The following is a 17859-nucleotide window of genomic DNA, read 5'->3' on the forward strand; positions in this document are numbered from 1 at the left end:
AATTGCTACTAGTATCATGTTAATCACTTAAAGATTTATCTTTAATACATATGATTTTATTCTTTTTAACATCAGCGTATAAGAGGAGTGATGGCAACAAACACTTTCCAACATACTCTTTTTTAAAATAAAAATCAAATTCCACCAAATCATAATGGTCTTTTATAAATTTGGTGAAATTCATATAAGTGTGTTGTTCATTTGTTAGAAAGTGTGTTGTTAATGTGTATAAACATGTTCGTAAAAGATTTGATCTATAACAGTAGGTTTGTCTATACTAAAATGATATTGTTTCATTCTTACAAATAAAATGTTAATATTATGCTAATCACTTAAAACTCAACTTTCATTTACATTTGTTTGGTTCTCCGATGGATTTTATGGATTGCGGTGGAATATTGCGTCTAGACAGAAGCTTTGTATTGAGCTTTAGGATTCTCACGTTCAAATACACCATAGTGTATAATAATGAGTTTGTCTATGTACAATAATAGCTATTGTGCTTAAAAAAAAAAATATTGCATCAACAATTGAGAGATTGAGATTGAGATAGAGACTTCAATGGTGTTTTGACGATAACACATTATCATCATAAATATAATGGGAGATCTTGATTTGTAAATACTGATTGAATAAAATTCATTAATTTTGTTTATATATGTTTCTCTTTTGAAATATTGCACTCATATGTTCATAATACAAAAAGATCTTTGATCAATTAATTGTGTCTCCTTTATAGTCCTGAGATTTTTTAATTTAGTTTGCACATTTTGTTTTCAATTTATTCCTTCTGTATAGAGTCAAAGTTTGATAGATCATAGACGTTTCTCCTTTGTATATGGCGTCCCCGTTAAAAGCAAGGAGAACAAATTCGTTAAATGGCATTTAGAAATGATATTTTTTTTCAACCATTATGAAACAGTTTTTGAGATAATATTCTCACTTATACTTTGAAGAAGCTCTCTCTTATGCTTTCTTATTGTATTCTTCCTCTTTTTTTCTTCCCTTTCTCTCTATATTATTTTTATTCCAAAAAAAGAGAAAAGAAAATGTTGTGGCAAAAAATTATACGAAAAATGATTGTACAAAAGTGTGTGATAGTGAAGGTGGATGAGAGTTTGTTTGGTGCACATCATATTTAAATGGCAAATGTTATTATACATGCACATCAAACATACCTTAAATCCATTCGTCAATTTGAGAAAGATGCAATGATTTTTAAGAAGACGCGAAATATATATTGTCTTTTTTTTGTCAAGTAGTTTAGTGACTAAATTCACACACATTATGTGTGGAGAATCTGAGGTTCGAACCCCAACCCCTGCACAAATTATCCCCGATAGCTACCAACTGAGCTACACTTACTGGACAATATATATTGTCTTTTACCAATCACAAATTATTCAAAATTTGAAGCTAACCACTTACTTAAAGGTACGAGCTCTTTAATTTATTTTAAAATCTGCACGCTAAGTTATCAACCAGAGTTGACGTAAAAAAAAAAAATTATCAACCAGATTTTAATCTCCAATATGTTTTTGTCTATTTTAATATAATTAAACTCCAATGGATTTTTCCGTAAAAAAACAAAAAAAACTCCTTGTGAATTTTGTTCAATCAATATTTTTAGCTATGAAGAAGTAAAAAATAAAATAATTGCATTTTTAGATAGAATTTCAAAGTCAAATAAGTAATAACTATTTAAAATTTTATTTTACTTCCAAAGTCTTAAAACGACAATGAAATATTCAAAATATGATGCTCAACAAGTCCTAAAAATAGCTGAAAAATGTGATGCTGGTGTCACAATGCATGGGTCAGTATCACAGATGTTTATCAAAGAGCCTTCACCAACCTTTCACCGATATCTTTTCTCAAACAACATTTTCTAGAAAACCAAATATTAATCATATAATTTTTTTAATTTTTTTAACATCGTAGTTAGACTATGTTTTATCATTTATACAAGTAATTTATTAAAAACTTTTTTTAAGAGGCTAAAATGAAATATATTACCACATCAAATTTTATTAAAAACTTTATATGACTTGAATTAATATATTATTTTAGTTGCAAATTAATTGTAATTGAACCAATTATCAATTGCACTTCAATCTTACAAGAAAAAGTTAGTTTAAAAGGTGAAGGTGTCATGAACATTTATACACCCGACAATTAAGAAATTTGAGCAACAACGGGATTCAAAACGATCGCCTAGCATGAATCTTGTGTCCAATTTCCACACTACAATTATTAACCAAACTCTAATAACATGTTAAATGTTGAATTTCATCTCAAAAACTAACTCGAAGGATAAGTGTCCAAACATATTTATATACCTAACAGCCCAAAAATTTGTTCGACGTGGAACTCCAAACAACTTCAATATAAACAAAACTTATTGTTTATATTGTGAAGAATGAACGATTAAACTTATGTTTGGTATCACGATAATCATACTAAAATCAATGATTTTTTCAAAAAACTTCTTTACAACTTCAACAAAATCACAGTGGATTATCATCATCTAATAAAGTCATCGTGATATCAAATCTACACTAAATTAAATTAATATTTAAAATGTCAAACGCAACGCAAGCCATTTATGTACGTGGTAAGTGTTTGTTTCAATTTGACCTTGAATTGTAGTAGTCACGTTTTCAACGTTCAACCAAGAGAGGTCATAGACCTGCCCTGGGAACTCGTAACATTGAAATTCAATTGGAGCCTTCTATATATTGGACCTACCTTTCTAATTTCCTCTTGTTAAGTTAAAAGAAAGCAAAAAAAAAATTAAGTGATCAAATTTTATAACATTTGTAATTTAAAGGATCAAAATGAAACAAAATACTACCTCCGTCCTTAATTATAAGCAAATTTGACTTTTTTGATTCATTCAATTAATGATGTATGTGGTCCATAATATGAACCACATACATCAATAATTGAACGAACAAAAAAAGTCAAATTTGCTTATAATTAGGGACAGAGGGAGTAGACTTATAAGAAACCAAAGCAAAATTCAAAAATAACGTTAAGGGTCAAAAATGTAACTAGCCTAAAATATATTTTTGTTCTACACACACCCATGATGTATTTGATTAATCACGAATAAAAAGATAGTTAAATCGATTAACGTTAAAAATTATGGTTATTTTATACTCCTTCCGTCGCAAATTATAAGCAAAAAAAAAATTACACTTATTAAGAAAACTAAAACATAAGAATTTGGAGTATAGTTTTTTGTGTTTTCTTTAAAAAAAGTTTTATAGGAAGATGTAAAAACAATTTTCATTGGCTATTGGTTCTGGAAAAAATGAAAGAGAGAGAAAATTTAATGTAATTTGCATTTAATTTTATGAGAATAAACAAAAAAAATCTTGGAAAAGATAAAAGTTTGTATTTTTTGCTTATATTTTGGGACAAAGAAAATGTTTTTTTTGCTTATATTATGGGACGGAGGGAGTATGAATTAACCACAACAGTCGAGAATTAAATTAATCATATTTTAATTAAACTAATCATATTTTAAACGTGATTAATCATATATCATATTCATATAAACCATGACTGGATGCTTAGCTTTTGTAACCAAAAAAAAAAGCTTATATTTTAAACGGCCATAGTTTCTTTCTCTTTTTTTTTTTTTGTTTATTTCTGTTTTGCTTAGCTTTTGTAACCAAAAAAAAAATCATATATCATATAAACGTCAAAAACTTAATGTTCATCTATCATTACTGAAACGACAATTCCAGTCCTAATGAAAGTTATAAAAACATTGTTTTTTATTATTAATATATATAATAGGTGTTAACTTTTCTTACTAAAGGTGTATTTAAATTGAATACAATATTTATTTAGTGGAGCTACGGAAGACACACAGGATAGTCTATTCCCAATCACTTTTTAAGTTTTTTATTTATTCACATGATTCAGAAATCAGAAATCAGAATTTGAAGCTAACCACTTAAACGGGGTGCAAGCTCCTCAATTAATATTAAAATCTTCAAGTTAGAATTTATTTAATCTGCAGTATGAATTTTTCCGTTAAAGAAAGACTCCTCGTGAGTTTTGTTCATTGTTTATGACTTATCATAATATTTCAATACACTTACTACTAGTTTTTTTTTTCTTGTGCTACTTGCTATGTAGCAATAAAAATAAAATATTTTTTTCGATAGAGTTTCAAAGGTGATTAAGTAATAATTATTTAAAAATTTATTTTTATCTTCCAAAGTCATAAAACAACAATGAAAGAGTATTCAGAATTAATCATTAGTAGTGACATTGTAAATTGTAAAAGAAGTGTAAGAAAATATTTGTTGGAAGGATAGCTCATTGTCGTTTACCACTGTTTAAAGTTTTTTAAGATTTAATTATTGCGTAGGTTTGTAGATTATTTGAGAATATGTGGGAAGGACAGGTGATTGTCGTTGGTTAAAAAGTTTTTTAAGAAAATATTTGTTGGAAGGATAGCTCATTGTCGTTTTTTTTTTGTAGTGGTCGGGGTTCAACTTACATATTTTATGCATTGTCCCAACCAACTGAACTAAGCGGACAGCTCATTGTCGTTTAACTATTTAAAGTTTTTTAAGATTTAATTATTACGGTTTGTAGATTATTTGAGAATAGGTGGGAAGGACAGGTGATTGTCGTTTACCAACGTTAAAAAGTTTTTTAAGATTTATTTATAGTCATTTACTTTGTGATCTGTAATTTTTATCTGTCATACCTTATGCTTTGAATATCTTTCATCACTACATCTTTGGTTTGTTGAAAAAATGTCCTTTCACGAACCTCTGTTACCAATCATGTTTTAGATTAATCTGTAATTTTTAGTACTGTGAAGTGATTTATAATGTTTTAATTATAAAAGTTTATAAACGAAATCACAAACACCACCTAAGTCACAAATTCGAATCTAAGCAAGTGCCCCAAACATTACAACCTAAATTTGTATTGAAGTATGATTTTCATCTTATTGAGGACAAGGTGATTAATCATTTCAAAATTTGGCAAAATCATAATTACCAACATAGTCAAACTCATCACTAATCCAAACCTATTTACAGCAACTCATCAAACTCGCCACAATACACAACATATTTACAGCAAGAACCACATTAGAACTAGCAACTGGCAAAAGAACGTTCATTCAAATCGCAAAGTTCAAATCCAAATTTAGCTATAGAGCTAGAAATATTTTCCTTTGGTAAAAATACCTTTTTTTCATAATCAAGCCATGAGAACAGCATCAAGAGTAATTATTGTGTGTCGTATACATAAGCTGCACTTGTCTCAAGAACAGTCTAATAAAGCAGGGTATGCAAATATATAACATTACTTACCAACCACTCTAAACAAACGCTTATTTAACTCTAGTAAAACTTAAAAAATGTCTCCAAATGCTAATGGTATTTATAGGTACCTTGTGTTGAAAAGGACAATAGCCAGGCAAATATCCAACATTCATGTTTAATAGACAGAGAAGACCAAAATGGTAGCAGCAAGTCTAGTCTAGTTTAAGCCCTACAGAGTAACCAAACTGATAAAAACCAATAAAACAACTCCGGTACATAATTATCCATTAAATAATTCAAATCAACTCAAACATAATTCCAATATCCCAGAATAATGCAGGAGCTTTAGAGATCAGCATTTGTCAGCAAATCAACCGCTACCAGACGGAACCTGCAAAAAAAAATCCATGCTTCATTAGGACGAACATCACAAATTTCTATAACAAATATGCAAAAGAAATAGGCATGCGTAGCCTAAAACTTGTGTAAATTACTACTCTGTTCCGGTAAAAAAAAATAAGGAAATAAATTTATCACCCAGATGTTCATCCTCACTTAATAACTGCTTTGTATAACAACCAAAATTTCAATTGTTCCTACTTTCTGTAATATTGGCTCTAAAGTGAAAACATGATTGCGAAGGTAAATGTCAAATACAGGTTAATTCCTTTAATATATATTGATTTAACGGAAATGCTTTCAATTTTATCTTATGTTCCATTCTTTATTATTATGAAAAAAACCTCATTAAAATTCTGAACCATATAATCAGCTTTAAATACCTGGCGTGGTGATCGTGGAGACGCTGAACGTGATGGTGATCTTGGCCTGTAATTGGATAAACAATTCAAGTGCATAAAAATGGTGGATTTGCATAAACTTAAAAATAAAACCATGTCTAATAACTTTATATACCTGGCAGGCTTGATTGGTGATGCTGATCTGGATCTGGATCTGGAAATAGACCGTGACCTAGACACAGATCGCTCCAAAGATCTACTGCAGAATGAAATAACATGATTTATCATAATAAGTATGTCTAAACTAAAAGGCATGACAATGTAGCACAAGCCAAAATCAGAAAGTCACAATACCTTCTGGCCCTTTTCGGACTTCTGCTCCTGCTGGGGCTTCTGCTGCGGCTCCTTGAACGACTGCTCTCATACTTCCTCACCTGCAAGATAATACTTTTAATTATGTATAATTCTCCAGATAATCCTTCTCATACAAACAGTGAAATAGTCCCGCACTCAAACATCAAGTGACATGCAACTTCATTTTATAGAAGAAGAAACAAAGACACGACAAATAAGACAAATAAGGGTGCAAGATCGTTCAACAAGCAAAAGTTTGTAAGATCTGCGGCAACAATCACATCTTAAAGCCATTAAAAAAAATATTATCACGTCTTAAAATACTACTGTAGATTTAACCCTCTCAGACAATAAATGAATAAATTTTATAAATGTTATTACAGATCTGGTTACCCGAATATATGATCTCGCCCAAGGATTTCTAAACTCGGTGTCATCCAGTTTCCGAATCTGTGAAAAAGAAAATATGTTAGAAAACATATGGCCCTTCCAGCAAAACGAATATCGTATAAATTTGGGAATAACTCAACAAAATGAAACACTTACAGCATATTTCATGTCATCATAATTAGTGTAATCAACAAGGCCAAAAGTCCCTGAGCAAAAAAGAGCAGTATGAGTGGAAGAAATGATAACTATATTGCAAGCACAAAAATATAATGCAAAAGGCCAATACTCCAGAAAATAGAAAGTTAGCCATCTGACACCACAGGGTTATTCTGGTACCCCACAGACTTAGTCCCTAAACTAAAATGAGAGCTTGCACTGAAACAATTGAGAAGAAAAGGTCTACATGTCAGACGCACAAGCGATGTCTACTAACATGGTCATTGGTTACCAATGCCAGACTGACCAGTTGTGGGGCTGATCATGTTACTCTTTACATATCAATTGTGATTTCCATTTGAGGGGAGCCTCAAGCCATAAAAATATTAATAAATTAATTTAATACAAAACAGAGGTGATCTTCAACCCAAGTTATTTACGTCACTCATATGGAGCAGAAAATACAAAACATGCACCATACAACAACATAAATATAGAAAAACCAAAATGAATGTGTACCTTCACTGTCACGGGAAACTTCAGCAAAACAAACATCACCAGCTTTTCGCATATGATCCTGAAACCAAATATTAAAACTGTAGGTGATGTGCTGATGATTTGAGTATCTGTCATTTGTTTATTTTTCAGTATGAACATTTTGATACCTTCAAATCCTGCCAGGATGCAGAAGATGGGAGTCCACGAACAATAACTGTAGTAAAAAAAAAAAAAAAGACTAAGATACTATGGTGTATAGAAAATCACAAAACATTTGAAAACAAAAATATCTTCAATAATTATTGCTGATTGGCAATAAACTGCATAAAAGTAGAACAAACATCATTTGCAATTTATGAATCACATAAAGCAAACAAACAAACACATACAGTAACAGTTGTTGAAAATTTTGAATTCATAAACATGAAGATAAGAGTCATGGACAATGGTTCAAGAGTTCTCAGCATGAAAATTTCCTTTTTGACAGAAAATTTTAATTCTTACTTAAAGAATGATAAACATGATATTAGTCGGAGCTTAATGGGTGAACAGCCTAAATGAAAAATAAAAATGCAATTCCATGTTTTTTATTTGGTTACAAAATACCATTCAGCATATGTATCTTTTTTATATCGAAAAATGAATCCCTGAATAGACACACCTCGAAATTCAGAATGGCGAGAGACACCAAAACGGCCCCCACCAGCACCGTCACCACCGCCGCCTCTGCCACCACCGCCGCCACCACCACCATACCCACGTCTGTCACTTGATGATGGCCCTCTGCCTCCATGGGCAAGCTCCACCTACAACAAGAGCAGATTAGGCATTCCGAAGAAAGTTTTCACCTCAGAAAATAAAAGTTGGAACAGTCCCATACCCTTAATCGACAACCATCAAAGTTGTAACCATCACGACCCCGAATTGCATCTTCAGCATCTCGAGCATTGTCAAACTACCAAGCCAAAATACAAGTAATCTAGTAGTGAGAAAAAGGGTAACGAGCATCGCCAAGACAGAAGTATAGAAGAGAGTAACTATAATACCTCAACAAAACAATAACATGGAGGGCGAGGAGGAACCTTCAATTCAATTTCCATTATGCGGCCATACTGTTAAGAGGATAATGGAAAACCATTGAAACATCACTGCGTTAGTACATAACAATCAACCCCACACATTGACCCTTGAAGCTACATATAAGATAAGAATCAAGCGACAGCTATAACTAAGGGTAAAATCCAAATCCAAGATAACAAAGCTAAGCAAACTACAGTCCATTCAAAGGAAAAGGAGGTCAACAGAAAAAATACATGGCTGTGGGTAGTTAAGAATATATGATTGAGTAATGCAAACTATCTGCTTGTCACTTAAAACAACAAACAACTACCAAAACCTTTTCTCATTAACTGTTATCAACTGAACTCAATCATGTTTACTGGCTTTTACTAATCGGTTAACATAATTCTAATTGATTTCCAGTAATTAAACAAAAATTAAATAGAGAAGTAGAAATGCAGGTTTGAGTAAAAAAAATAAATTCAGTTCAAAACTCCCAATGGTGTAAAGGTGGGTTCCAGACAATAGGAAGATATAGTAGCCAAACAAATTGAACAAAACACAAAATATCATGAACTGAAAGCACCATAACATGGAAAACAAGAAAAGTACGGAGATCAAACCTTGTAGAACAGATCTTCAATTTCTGATTCTCTTATATCAGCGGGCAGGTTGCCAACATAGATTGTGCGAGAAAAGCGACTACTCATATTTGATTAAAGAAATTGTACAGTTCTTCTACAAAAAAAATGGAAGCTCATCAGCAATTAGAAATCAATTACTGTCTGAAGCCGCACCTAAACCTGAAACATCTAACTATAATCATTATTCTAATGATTACACAAACAAAAGTAAATAAAACCAAAACTATGAAGCAAACCAAGAGAGCAATCCTTGAAGAGAGCCGTGCTCCACTCCATTGCTCATTTGCTCCAAAGATGCTCCAAAGCTATAACAATATTGAAAATAAATTTGCTCTCCTCATCCTTTCCAGAAAATTAGCAAGCATAATCCTTCTGAGAGTGAGGAAGAATCTCCAATTATTTAAAAAAATAACCACAACTCCACCCCGATTCTCCCACTCCCACTCTATATTCCCTATGTTTGATAGCAAAGCTCAAATTTGTCCAAGCGCTTGTCATCTATCATAAAGAAAGCATTTGTGTCATGAGATCAAATTATGATCAACATATACTCAACAAGTTACCTTACGCATCTCTCTTTTAACCGCTTTGACAAATCAAACCCTACATTACCCCCTTTTTTATTGATTAAACTAGCACTAATGGCCATATTACAACCGTCCCCATTGGTAACAAGGCTAAGCTCTTACCACTGAGCTAACGCCTCAAGTGTAAACATTACCCCTTATTGATTTTATACACACTAGTTTTAGCTACTTATTGTCCGAGACAAGTACTGGTACTACATTTCTATACCCTCACCTCACAATCTGAATTACCCATGTATACAATTCACAAATCCTTAACTAGAACCATTACCCTTTTACCAGCTTCTTCGACCTCGTATGCAGATTTCACCCCGTGAAATACACAACCAAGTCACCTAAATTGGAGATTATCTTTCAATAATAACTAAGACATACGGAATAATAAAAATTCAAAATTCTAACGTGATTACTAAGCAGAGTCTTCAGAAATTGCACCCAATAGCAAACAACGTGGGTCAGGCAAAACCCAAGTTGCGAATTGTAAAAAAATTCAAACTTGGAGCTCACCGATGGAAATGAGTTCAAATTTACCTCAAAACCCTAATTCAAAACGGGAACATTCAAAATTCAATAGAAGCATAAATTGAATTAAAATTTAAGGAGTAGGGGATGATTCTATGTACGGCATACCAGAAAGATTACAGCTTGAGCACCCAATCGCAGCGAAACTGAAGTCGAAGCTGGAACAAGATCCCTGCGAATTCGAGAGAGAGAGAGAGAGAGAGAGAACGAAGAGTTTGAGGCAAGATATTAGGGTTTAAATCTATGGATCCAAAACGGGTTTGGGCTTCAATAGAAAAAGAAAACGGCCCATGTCTCCGATTAAAGTAATTGTTAATGATTGCTTATCTCACCCCTTACATGCTCAAATTTGTACGACGGTATATTTTCAGATGAAATACACTACTTAAAACGTGCTTCCGATATAATACCTTATTTTAGGGGGAAAGGATGAGAAATAATCGTAATTTTTTTTTAGTAAAGAACCTTATTTGGTCCCAACATTGTGAGTGTCTGATATCCATGATTCACGAAATAGCAAATTTATATAACAAACTGAATAATGTTGGTTAAAATGTTTCATCCATCGATTAGTTGCATTATGTATATGTCGAACTGTCATGTTAAATGACATTGTGACTTGTTCATGTTGATGAGACATCGTATAAAACAAATTTTGTTTATATGTTACTAATTTCTTTTTTTTTAAACAAATTATATGTTACTAAATTCGTTTAGTGTTTTGCCTACCACTTACAACTACGTGGAACATTTTGCCTTTTTACATTGAGGGCATTTTGATTTCCTATTTATCTTCTTCGGATATCCGAAAATTCATAAATCCCTAAATATGAAAAATTCTCAAATTCAAAAATCGTGAAACCTAAATCTAAAAGTAAGCATATATATCAGAATATACAAGCCTTTGAAAATAATTTTGAATCATAAAATTTATTAGATGTTTCCTCAAGCACTGCTTTTTTTATATATTTCCTCAAGCACTACTTTTCCATTGACATCTCTTCTCCAGCAGTTGCAATTAGGGGTGGGAACAGGCCAGGCCGTCCGACAGGGGCCTATGGCCTAGCCTATTTAAAGCTTAGCTCGGCCCAGCTCGTTTATTAACAAGGCCAGGCTCAAGCTTTTTATAAAGCCTATTTAATTAAATAGGTCCGGCTAAGGCTTACAAAAAAGCCTATTAAGCCCGTCGGGCCGGCCTATTAAGCTTTTTATGTATAATATATCTTCCATTATTGATATCGTTGAAGTTTTTTTCTCATAAACTCAAGCCTTCATAAGATTAGTTATTTAGTAGCACATATATTGTTGTGATTATACCTTCGTAAGATTTCATTATTTAGTTGCAGATATATTCATGTGCTTTAGGCCTTCGTAAATTTTGGCCTATTTAGTAGTAGGCTTACATGTGTTGCTAGGCTTTGGTGTAAAATAAGCTTTTAAATAGGCTTCATCGGGCCTTTAAATAGGCCAGGCCAGGCCTCGAAAATGAGCCTGTGACGGGTAATAGGCCAGACTCAGGCCTATAATTTTTGAAGTAGGTCAGGCTTAGGCCTTACAAAGCCCGGCCCGGCCTAGCCTATTTCCACCCCTAGTTGCAATTGAGCCAATAATGAATCTAGCTTCGACCCTGTTGACACCAAAGCTTCCAAGACAACTTCGTGTGCTCTTGTTTTGTTTGTCCATTATGAATAAAGGTCCACTACAGTTCATTTATCAAAATTAAGGATCGGGATTAGAGATTTAGCAAGAAAAAAATTGGATTTCCCAATTTATAAATTTAGGGGTTTCGAGATTAAGGGATTTTAGGATTTGTGGAATAAGATAGAGATATATAGTGCGTGGGCAAGATACTCCCAAAATTTATCCATACGGTTTCATCAACATAGGCAACTCACAACGCCATTTAACAAGACATCTCATGTTGTATCAATGTGTACGACTTAGATGTATGTAGAGAGGAGAGAATAGTTACTCCATAAAATAATATTGTTTTTAAAACTTTGTGCAGCTAAATTATCGAGTCAAAATCCTCTCCATTTTGTACTTTCTCCATTTCTTACATTTGGAGAGACATATTCAAATTTTTCTGAAAAAAGTAAAAAAATAATTAATGATGTAGGACCCACAATCTATTTTATGTCTCTACCTCTCTCCAAATTGTATACTCCATTTATTTTATCAAATGGAGAGGATTCTAACCTTGAATTATTGAGATATCGAATTATGCTTATTAGATACACGATACAAAATTTGCACATGATAAAAACCAATGTAAATCACCAGGGTCGTTCCTACAAGTCCGGATGCTCAGCTCTGTAAGTAAAAAGGAGCCCGTGATAAAATAAAAACGTATTTTTTTTTTAAATAACAATGTTCTATTTAAATTTTTTAAAAGATACATGCAAGGTGTCGTATATATGCGGTACACCCAAAGGTGAAAATCACTATCGTATATATGAGGAGCTTCAAATCACTATCGTAAAAGAAACAATGTAACGTTACTTGTATAGTTTTTGAAAAGTAGAAAAATAAAGCTCTAAAACATGAGGTGGAAAAGTGTGAAATGATTCAGTACATTGTGTGAAAATAATTCACATAAACTTTATGTTTATGTGAAACAATTCACATCTTAGTGTGAAATGATTCCCATTAATATTTAACAGATTTCTTACAAAACAAGAGATGTGAAACGATTCACACTTTTGTTTTGTTTTTGTGAAGCGATTCAAACTATATTTTTTTTTTGAAGAAGCGATTAAAAACTATATACAGTGAAATGATTCACATGTTGAAAAAACTTAAAAAATTCAAAAAGCAAAAGTAGTGGATGTGTGCGCTTAAAAAAAACACGTAGGTATGAGATTTCAACATGGTTTATCATCTTAAGATTATTGGAGTCACTTAGTTACACAAATTCGAAACTAAAAGTATTGGTATATAATCAAAAGCATAATCAAAAGGACGTATACACTTACATCTCACCACCCTAACAAAACCACTTAATATAAAGAGCATTTTGATTGGGATTATTTGATTTGAGGGAGAAATTTGCTATTTTGTAATTTAGGATCCCAAATTGTCTGACACTCACAATTTTGAGACTCAATATGGTAGTTTATTTATTCTTAAAAGTCTCAAACTGGATAAGAGACGACATGAACAAGTGTTTATAAGTGGGGACAATCATCGCCTCATAAACCAATTTTGTAAGGTTGTGATAGGACCAACCATAAATTATAAGATTAATATGCAAGTATAATTTATATGTAGTATGCATATCTTTTATATTGATTGAGAAATTACAGGTATGATTTGACAATGTCTTGATAGTCAAGATACTCTTGTATACACACATGATTATGCAATGAAATAGATGAGGCAAATACAATCTTACATGGTATTAGAGCCTCGTGAAACATCTATTAGGTCACCTTCTATCAGGTTTTCGCTACCGGGTCACCCACAAATTATATCCATACACCAAGCTCAATAATGTTGGGTGTGAGGAGGGTGTCTTAAACAGTCTCACATTAGATAAAGGATATCCTGAACAAATATTTATAAGTGGAGACAATTCTCACCTCACAAACTGATTTTGTGGGGTTACGTTAGATCCAACCATAAATTCTAATACTCGTTTCATCAAATTTTAGGTGTGAAATTATAATAGAAGGTCCAACAACACACTCTTTTGATATTTAATTTCTAACAAACTCAAGACAAATTTTAAATGAAAAACTGACCAGAGTAACCTGCTGCACGTAGGGAAAGACAAAAAACATTGGTTTGGTAATAATAAATGGCGACTGGTGTATGAATTTTGGTAGGAGAGATATTGAGTGCAATTATAAAAGTGTCAATAAGGGTAATATAGGATCATAGTGTAAGTTTTTAACAAAATCAACAAAACTAATTACATTTTCTAATATGTCTAATATGTGTGAAAATGACAAAGTGACATATGATAAAATACGGAGAGAGAAGTAAATAGCAAATAAGATTTCAACCATTTCAATTTAGAAAAAAATTCTCTTATTGGATGCAACTATTACACAGATATTTAATACTATTCTATAAACTGTGTATTAGGAAAATAATTAAACGTACTCAACTAAATTACTATCTTAAATCCACACTTTTAGAGAGGAAAATCAATGTGCTTCTTCGGATAATGAGCTGCTTCTCCATGCCTCCCTTCCAGAAGCTCTTATGCGTCTCCTTGGGATGGACGCAATTGGAACTTTTAATTCTATCTACTTTTAATTCTAGAGAGTGTAGTCTCTAGTGTCTCATTTTTTTTCCCTGTTTTGCTTTGTTTTTTTTCATTTTATTGACCTTTTAAAAACTAATGATTTTTAATTATTCACTTATAATTTCATTATTTTGAATTACTGTGTTTTAAGATGTAAGCAACGCAATTTCAAGTTAGTACGACACAATACCTAATTCTTCCAATACTTAACAACAAATTTAAAATGTCCAAATATGTGATACAATGCTCAAATCTTCTATCCAATGAACCAAATGGCCGAATTACAAGATAAAAAAACACAGGTTTCTAAAAGACAATCTAAACTCACTTCATATTTATAGACTAAAACCCTTTTTATTGTTTGGTAAAAAGCTGAAATTACAATAAAACGGTCCACCGTTTTGTTGATTTATCAATATTTCAAATAAATAACGTTGATGTTTTAAAAAAAGAAAAGTCCGACCTACCGGATTCGAACCAGTGACCTAACTAAACCCACTTCATATTTATAGACTAAAACCCTTTTTATTGTTTGGTAAAAAGCTGAAATTACAATAAAACGGTCCACCGTTTTGTTGATTTATCAATATTTCAAATAAATAACGTTGATGTTTTAAAGTTGATGTTTTAAAAAAAGCAAAGTCCGACCTACCGGATTCGAACCAGTGACCTAAGGATGTCTGTTTTGTTGATTTATCAATATTTCAAATAAATAACGTTGATGTTTTAAAAAAAGCAAAATCCACACTTTTAGAGAGGAAAATCAATGTGCTTCTTCGGATAATGAGCTGCTTCTCCATGCCTCCCTTCCAGAAGCTCTTATGCGTCTCCTTGGGATGGACGCAATTGGAACTTTTAATTCTATCTACTTTTAATTCTAGAGAGTGTAGTCTCTAGTGTCTCATTTTTTTTCCCTGTTTTGCTTTGTTTTTTTTCTTTTTATTTTAGCAATGAAACCAAAAAAAATTGCTATCATAAACTTGCTTTTTATTGACCTTTTAAAAACTAATGATTTTTAATTATTCACTTATAATTTCATGATTTTGAATTACTGTGTTTTAAGATGTAAGCAACGCAATTTCAAGTTAGTACGACACAATACCTAATTCTTCCAATACTTAACAACAAATTTAAAATGTCCAAATATGTGATACAATGCTCAAATCTTCTATCCAATGAACCAAATGGCCGAATTACAAGATAAAAAAACACAGGTTTCTAAAAGACAATCTAAACTCACTTCATATTTATAGACTAAAACCCTTTTTATTGTTTGGTAAAAAGCTAAAATTACAATAAAACGGTCCACCGTTTTGTTGATTTATCAATATTTCCAATAAATAACGTTGATGTTTTAAAAAAAGAAAAGTCCAACCTACCGGATTCGAACCAGTGACCTAACTAAACTCACTTCATATTTATAGACTAAAACCCTTTTTATTGTTTGGTAAAAAGCTGAAATTACAATAAAACGGTCCACCGCTTTGTTGATTTATCAATATTTCAAATAAATAACGTTGATGTTTTAAAGAAAGCAAAGTCCGACCTACCGGATTCGAACCAGTGACCTAAGGATGTTTGTTTTGTTGATTTATCAATATTTCAAATAAATAACGTTGATGTTTTAAAAAAAGCAAAGTCCGACCTACCGGGTTCGAATCCGGTAGGTCGGACTTAAAAAAAGCAAAGTTCGACCTACCGGATTCGAACCAGTGACCTAAGGATGTCTGTAAAACCCTTTTTATTGTTTGGTAAAAAGCTAAAATTACAATAAAACGGTCCACCGTTTTGTTGATTTATCAATATTTCCAATAAATAACGTTGATGTTTTAAAAAAAGAAAAGTCCAACCTACCGGATTCGAACCAGTGACCTAACTAAACTCACTTCATATTTATAGACTAAAACCCTTTTTATTGTTTGGTAAAAAGCTGAAATTACAATAAAACGGTCCACCGTTTTGTTGATTTATCAATATTTCAAATAAATAACGTTGATGTTTTAAAGAAAGCAAAGTCCGACCTACCGGATTCGAACCAGTGACCTAAGGATGTTTGTTTTGTTGATTTATCAATATTTCAAATAAATAACGTTGATGTTTTAAAAAAAGCAAAGTCCGACCTACCGGGTTCGAATCCGGTAGGTCGGACTTAAAAAAAGCAAAGTCCGACCTACCGGATAGTTGATGTTTTAAAGAAAGCAAAGTCCGACCTACCGGATTCGAACCAGTGACCTAAGGATGTTTGTTTTGTTGATTTATCAATATTTCAAATAAATAACGTTGATGTTTTAAAAAAAGCAAAGTCCGACCTACCGGATTCGAACCAGTGACCTAAGGATGTCTGTTTACCAACTACAGTCCTCCGCTCTACCAACTGAGCTAAGGTCGGATGATGGTATGATACTAGTATGATAAATATATTAACATAAGTCGATGTGTTTGCATATACTTAATTTCAGCGTGTTTGAATTTATTTATTTTTATATTTTTTTATTTAATTTGATTTTTTTTGAAGGGATTTAATTTGAATTATACTCTTAATCTATTCTGAAATTATTGTGTAATTTGTACTTTGTTAATTTTTGAGGCATCCAACTCATCTAAAGTGAACAACTAAATTTCCAGTGTAAAATTAGTACTATTAACCACTAAAAAATATATTATTAGTTGATATTATGATTTAAGGCTAATAATTTTTTTTTATTTTATTTGACACTGAAAATGTAAAATAAATAAGAAATATGAATTATATTAAAATTAAAATTGACTGTAGCATATATGTACTTCTGAAATTGAAATTGACTAGCTTTTGTTTTGAAATTCAAGCATGACTAAACATTTCATAGAGTTGTACAGATAACCTAAAAATAAACCATCAATTTCACTTCAATTTAGTCCCTAAACTACACATAATTCATCAATTTAGTCTCTAGAGTATTTGAAAATCCATCAATTTGTCCCAAAATCTCAATACCATAGACTAAATTGATGAATTTTATATAGTTTAGAGAATATTCAGTGTATTTTTTATAGTTTAGTGACTAAATTGGTGAGAAGTTGATAGTTCAAGACTAAAATGATGGTTATTCGATAGCCTAACCAAATAATTTTCGGGTCTCTTCAATATTACATAGATTAAGACAACTAAAATTGATTTTTTATTATTTATTATTATTGTAAACAACAATTATTTATTATAAAATTATGCATTTAATATAAAGTGCATAAATTCTAAGATAAACTTTCTATTTTTGACTTTTTTTACACTTTGAATTCTCTTCTTCCAATCACTCTCTCATCCCTCATTCAAAAATATTTGTTTGTTTCTTTCTCTCTCTTAATCGTGTCTATCTCTCT

The 17859-nt window shown here is 31.7% G+C and overlaps 1 protein-coding gene and 1 non-coding gene across 13 annotated transcripts; both read right to left on the bottom strand.

The window, feature by feature from the left end:
• Positions 1-5396: 5396 nt before the first annotated feature.
• On the bottom strand, positions 5397-10458 carry SR34A (SER/ARG-rich protein 34A). Of its 12 annotated transcripts, none has more exons than XM_085755227.1 (14): positions 10359-10458; positions 9378-9513; positions 9121-9232; positions 8485-8550; positions 8319-8393; positions 8100-8244; positions 7606-7652; positions 7460-7517; positions 6941-6990; positions 6788-6844; positions 6395-6474; positions 6216-6299; positions 6083-6128; positions 5397-5691 (listed from the first exon to the last, which is right to left on the bottom strand). In XM_085755227.1, exons 3-14 carry the CDS (start codon positions 9205-9207, stop codon positions 5671-5673), a joined length of 816 nt encoding a protein of 271 aa, XP_085611353.1. In that variant the 5' UTR covers positions 9208-9232; positions 9378-9513; positions 10359-10458; the 3' UTR covers positions 5397-5670. The 12 variants fall into 12 exon arrangements, with proteins under 12 accessions (XP_085611353.1, XP_085611356.1, XP_085611350.1 ...); XM_085755230.1 differs by having other exon boundaries at positions 6216-6296; positions 9121-9235; XM_085755224.1 differs by having other exon boundaries at positions 9121-9235.
• A 6347-nt stretch (positions 10459-16805) lies between these two features.
• On the bottom strand, positions 16806-16891 carry TRNAY-GUA (transfer RNA tyrosine (anticodon GUA)). The gene is given in 2 exon segments: positions 16806-16841; positions 16855-16891. It is a non-coding gene; the product is annotated as a tRNA-Tyr (tRNA).
• Between the last annotated feature and the right edge of the window lie 968 nt (positions 16892-17859).

This window comes from Medicago sativa, chromosome 3 (assembly GCF_051527215.1).
Source record: "Medicago sativa cultivar Bolivia chromosome 3, Bolivia_mono, whole genome shotgun sequence".
NCBI classification, from domain to species: domain Eukaryota; kingdom Viridiplantae; phylum Streptophyta; class Magnoliopsida; order Fabales; family Fabaceae; genus Medicago; species Medicago sativa.

What these genes read in the sequence shown, in the direction of transcription:
- SR34A (XM_085755226.1), bottom strand. Translation starts at nt 9,207, where the DNA reads ATGAGTAGTCGCTTTTCTCGCACAATCTATGTTGGCAACCTGCCCGCT. An exon ending in AGTTTCCCGTGACAGTGAAG is followed by an intron (nt 6,991 to 7,459) that starts GTACACATTCAT and finishes TTTTTTGCTCAG; the next exon opens with GGACTTTTGGCCTTGTTGAT. An exon ending in GGGCGAGATCATATATTCGG is followed by an intron (nt 6,475 to 6,787) that starts GTAACCAGATCT and finishes ATTATCTTGCAG; the next exon opens with GTGAGGAAGTATGAGAGCAG.